General features: G+C 39.0%; 1 protein-coding gene across 1 annotated transcript in view; it reads left to right on the forward strand.

Annotated features, from left to right (window-relative positions):
* Positions 1-1140: 1140 nt before the first annotated feature.
* The window catches only part of LOC109536334 (semaphorin-1A), a gene marked incomplete in the record, with an annotated part of 203269 nt that continues 198733 nt past the window's right edge, over positions 1141-5676 (forward strand). Inside the window, 2 exon segments of the mRNA XM_048667827.1 lie at positions 1141-1533; positions 4282-4714. Of these exon segments, the coding sequence (XP_048523784.1) occupies positions 4612-4714 (103 nt within the window).

A 5676-nucleotide genomic window follows, 5' to 3' on the forward strand; every position in this document is an offset into this window, starting at 1 on the left:
AAACACAAATAATAAAAAAGCTTTTTAATATTAACGCGGGGCGTCTTTGCGTACCTTCGCCCTTCTGTTTCGTCGAGCTACCCTGTATGCTCCCACGAATTCAGGGACCACTAACAGCTAAATGTGTTTCTAAATATTTAACGCCATTATTGTTCCATTTGTATGCCTGAGACTCTGTTGTACGTTTTCTGTCCCGTGATACCCCCTATTTAGATTTGCAAGCACTGTTGCCGATTTTTTCGTGTCCTGATTAGGTTTGCTTACCAATTGAGAAGCTAATTCTCAATCCTTAGGGTTGGGTTTTAAAATACACACACTGAACTAGTTCCTAATGGCATGGCAAATAATGCAGACTCGGGAAGTAGCACTATCCAAAGCCGTTTTCACTTTATTAAGCGAACCTACAAACTTTTTTCGAGGAAAATGGCTTTTCTAACTTCATTACGTTGCTTCTAGCAAACAAAAATGAATTTCCTATCAGGACAAAATTACACTCTATTACCAGTGCCGCTTCGCGAACTTTTCAGGGAAACAAGTCAAACTTTTAAGGGCAAAATTAGCTGAATATGCATGTCACGTGAATGGCTTCAAATCAAATCCGATTAAAATGAAGTGTACTTTTGTGCCAGTTCTATGAATTTTCCGGGAAAACACTGTTTTATTGTCAACTGATTTCAATTATTAGTTGCGAGGAGTTTATTTCAGCTCTTACCAGAGCGAGTCACAACATTTATCTTTTCTTTAACGTTTTGTAAACGATTGAAATTGGCCGAGTTTTTCTTTAAACTTTCGGTTTTTTTATGATATTGTATCGTCGTTTTGGCAAAGAGATTTAACACCCTTGAGCGGGCCCCCTTCGTAAATTAACGGTCCCTACATGTTTGCACTTCACTACATGACAATGGAACAAAGCCACTTAACAAAAAATACTTCGATACATGAAAAATGGGTATATTTGCCTTATACCGCCAATACGACCTCAACATTCTCATATTGGATTTGGTAAAGAGCAGGGCTGGATTTCCGGAATTCGAATTATGCATTGCCCAAATTGCTTTACATTCCAAGACTATTAAAGCGCAGTTTAATAGTAATCGCGCTTTTATGGTTTTAAGTGCATTATTTATCTACTAATCAGTAGTTGACTTTCGGTTCACATTGGTTTTTGCCAGTTGTAATCGCGAAACTAAGCAATGTAGCTACACAATTTTGGGCGTGAGTTTGCAACGAAAATACTTAAGCGATTTAAGTGAAAGTTTTAGCTGGCTTGTTGATTTTAATCCTCTAGAATAATTTATTCTGTGAGAGACTTGGGACTGATCACCCTGCATTCCAACCCTGTGAGAAATCTCCCCCCGGATTACGGTTCGGCATAGAGCAAACATTTTTTTGCGTTTGTTATGCTAGAGAGAGAAAGTCGGCAGAAATTCGGTGAAATATTGTCTTTTTAGGGCAAAAACAAACATAGTAAATACATTGATGTGGTGGATTGTGGGGATCGCGACTTGTAGGGGGCGGAATTGCCGCACAACTGTAAGTATAATATTGATATTTGTTGAGTTTATGAGACATTCCACGGTTATTAGGTTGCGGACAATTTCGCTCTTATTAGTTGTTGCAAGTGGAATAGGCCTGGGAAACACAGTGGATTTTCAGGTGTTCACACAACGGCACCGATACAGCGACACTGCGCGCCACACTTTTCATATGTTGGAAAATAAAAACGGAAAAAAAATAAATAAAAAAAATAAGACGTTGTGTTTCGTGATGTCCCTAGCGGTGCTTTTAAGCGGTGCAGCGCGTTCAATGTTTTTCCTTTGGTTTTACTGAAGAGAGACTATGACAAACGCCGGTTGCGTTGTTTTACTGAAAGGAATGAATGAAGTGGCAACATGTTTTCTTCTTGTATGCCTATTTGTCTCACGAGAATCTGTGATTGGTTTCGTAGCTGCTGGGTCAGCTATAAATTATGACCGAATGACTTTTGTTTCTTTATGTATGACTGACAAAACCATTTAAGTTAGTTTAGACTGATTTTTCATGCAATTGAGTAGTGCAATTAATTAACTAGTGAAATTTAGCAAATTTTCATTTTTCGTCAAAATTTTTCCAAGGGTGGAAGTCGATTTTTTGAAAAAATGAAAATGTTTTCAAAATATCTTAAATTTTAAATTATTTTCAGCTCACGGTCACGAGGAATGCATCGAACTCATTGGAAAACATGTTATAAGTTTTAGATCCGAAATAATAGACTTTTTGGCACATTTTAATGGTTTTTTAAGCGTTTACGATGTTTAGCCGAGGATTTCGTCCTTATTATTGACCCAAACACTTTATAAATGCATATTTGTGACCGTTTTGCCTCGAAAGGAATCGATTGCACTCAAAAAAACCGCATGTAAAATTTTGATTTTTGATCGAAATTTTTCCAATAGTGTAGCCGAGAAAAAATTAAAATGGTCTCAAACTGTCTTAATTTTTACATCATTTTCAGCTCACGGACGCGAGGAATGCATCGAACTCATTAAAAAACGTGGTAGAAGTTTCAGATCCGAAATAATACACATTTTCGGCACAATTTAAGCGTTTTTTGAGCGTTCACGATCTTTAACCGACGATTTCTTCCTTATTATTGACCCAAACACTTTATAAATRCATATTTGTGACCGTTTTACCCTGAAAGGAATCGATTGCGCCCAAAAAACCCGCATGTAAAATTTTGATTTTTGGTCGAAATTTTTCCAATAGTGTAGTCGAGTTTTTGAAAAAATGAAAATATTCTCTAAACGTCTTAATTTTTACATCATTTTCAGCTCACGGACGCGAGGACTCCATCGAACTCATTAAAAAACGTGGTAGAAGTTTCAGATCCGAAATAGTAGACATTTTAGGCACAATTTAAGCGTTTTTTGAGCGTTCACGATCTTTAACCGACGATTTCTTCCCCATTATTGACCCAAACACTTTATAAATGCATATTTATGACCTTCTTGGCTCGAGAGGAACCGAGTGCGCTCAAAAAACCCGCATGTAAAATTTTGATTTTTGGTCGAAATTTTTCCAATGGTGTAGTCGAGTTTTAGAAAAAATGAAAATATTCTCTAAATGTCTTAAATTTTGCATCATTTTCAGCTCACGGGCGCGAGGAATTCATCGAACTCATTAAAAAACGTGGTAGAAGTTTCAGATTCGAAATAATACACATTTTCGGCACAATTTAAGCGTTTTTTGAGCGTTCACGATCTTTAACCGACGATTTCTTCCTCATTATTGACCCAAACACTTTATAAATGTATATTTATGACCTTCTTGGCTCGAGAGGAACCGAGTGCGCTCAAAAAACCCGCATGTAAAATTTTGATTTTTGTTCAAAAAATCGAAAATGTTCTCAAAATGTCTTGAATTTTACATCATTTTCAGCTTACGGACGCGAGGAATGCATCGAACTCATTAAAAAACGTGGTAGAAGTTGCAGATCCAAAATAATATACATTTTCGGCACAATTTAAGCGTTTTTTGAACGTTCACGATCTTTAACCGACGATTTCTTCCTCATTATTGACCCAAACACTTTACCAATGCATATTTGTGCCCTTCTTTCCTCGAGAGGAATCAATTGCGCTCAAAAACCCCGCATAAAAAATTTTGATTTTTGGTCGACATTTTTCCAATGGTGTAGTCGAGTTTTTGAAAAAATGAAAATGTTCTCTAAATGTCTTAATTTTTACATCATTTTCAGCTCACGACCGCGAGGAATGCATCGAACTCATTCTTTGAATATTTGTGCTTCTCAAATAAACCAATATTCCATAAAGAATAATCAGCAAAAGCGAGACAGTATTGAGATCAGTTAATACTGCTTCCCGAATTTTTGGCGGGTATGGCAACAACGCGGGACCGACGAGTGATGACGTGCGACCAAAGTTACAGCGTACAGACTATATGTATTTAATGACTATACACTAGTTGTAACATTGCAAACCGTCACAAGTAAAACGTCGGTGTTTTTGGTATAAAACGCGGTGTGTATGTTTGAAAATAACTCATTGCCCAACTGGGGACGCCTTGAAGTTGATGAATAAATAACTATTCTCCAAGGAGAATAAAACACTTAATTCCGTGGCCCCGATCGTCGTCCCTTTCGGAGAAACTAATAACGGAGGATATCTTTAACCCCTTTCACCCCGAAAATATCAAATTCCACCCCACACACAGCACATGCAAATGATTTCTTTTCACCCCGCATGCATTTTCCTCTAATTCTGAATGTCTCCGTTGCAGATTCCAGGCGCCACCGTGCGAAACTGGAAGGGATAGTCAGCTGGCCTCAGCGTCGCGACGCCGTATATGCCAGTCGACGTCAGGCGTTTGTTTGCTCTATTTCGACGTCACTGTTCCGGTTCCGGTGTCGTTAACCCGAAACGTTCTGTTTTCGTCCAAAATCAACGTTCCAAAGCTGCGAGCGAAACCACTGAAAAACTTTATCCAGACGTTCCACGGGCTTCTTGTGCCACAGTGAAAGGACATCATGACATGTTGTGATGAGTAACGGTGTTTAGTGTGCGGTTTACTTTGACATGACTTTGACTGGATAAGGACAAAAAACGGACAATGGAGCTGGTCCTGCTGGTGATTTTAGCGTCCTGCGTTGCTGTCCATCACTGCGGAAGCTCCTGGCAGGAGAACGTCAGGCCGAAGATGTATGTTCAATTAGGTAAGTCCAGTTCGAATTTGCTCGTGTTGAATCAATTTCCCCTTCAAATTATCAGCGGTTGGTCACCCAAAACACTTCTTTCAACTGTTCCGGAGTTTACTTCCGTCCGGTTTCGCATCGTAATGCTCTGCTTAGCAGGACTTTTCAAAATCTACATTAATGTGCTCACGTTCACTTTCAACGTCTACATTAGTCACTTTTTCCTCGAAATCATTATTTGATTTTAATGCCTTTTTAAACCCCGGTGCCCACACAAATGTTTTCAAACTGATGAATCAGTTTACAATGAGTAGTTGAAGTGATAAAGTTACTTGGGCCAATTCGAGATACCATAAAACAATGGTCTGATTTAGCAGGAACGATATTTACACGCTGAGAGGTTGTGGACTAGTTATCTGATAAAACATACATATAGTGTTGCAGTCCATAATATCACCTTATCGCACTTGGTTCACAATACACTGCTTTGGTTCCTTATATTTCTGCGCTACAACTTTTGGTTCAGTAATTTTGGGTGAGAAGGAATTCACTTTTCGGTGCAGTTCGGTTTTTTTGAGCTTTTAGCAGATATTCTTCGACGTGAGACTGATGCGCCCAAAGTTGCAACAGAAATAACTTGAGGCCATTCCTTAAAACTAATGAGTTTTTCGGGTTTTTAGGCCGTCGTTCGGTAGAGTTTCTTCCTGACGTTTTGCAAGCACGAGTGGCTTGCATCTTCAGAAGTGGTTTGCTTGAACGCTTACACTGTTCTCATCAGAACCCGTGCAGTTCTGCGGAAGAACTGAACGGGTTCTGATGAGAACAATGTAAGCCACTCGTGCTTGCGAAACGTCAGGAATAAATTCTCATCGTGCAGTAGAATTTCTCCTTGACGTTTCGCAAGCACGAGTGGCTTGCATCTTCAGAAGTGGTTTGCTTGAACGCTTACACTGTTCTCATCAGAACCCGTTCAGTTCTTCCGC

Source organism: Dendroctonus ponderosae, unplaced genomic scaffold, assembly GCF_020466585.1.
Source record: "Dendroctonus ponderosae isolate FM_Combo_2020 unplaced genomic scaffold, Dpon_F_20191213v2 Dpon_F_20191213_6, whole genome shotgun sequence".
Classification (NCBI taxonomy): Eukaryota; Metazoa; Arthropoda; class Insecta; order Coleoptera; family Curculionidae; genus Dendroctonus; species Dendroctonus ponderosae.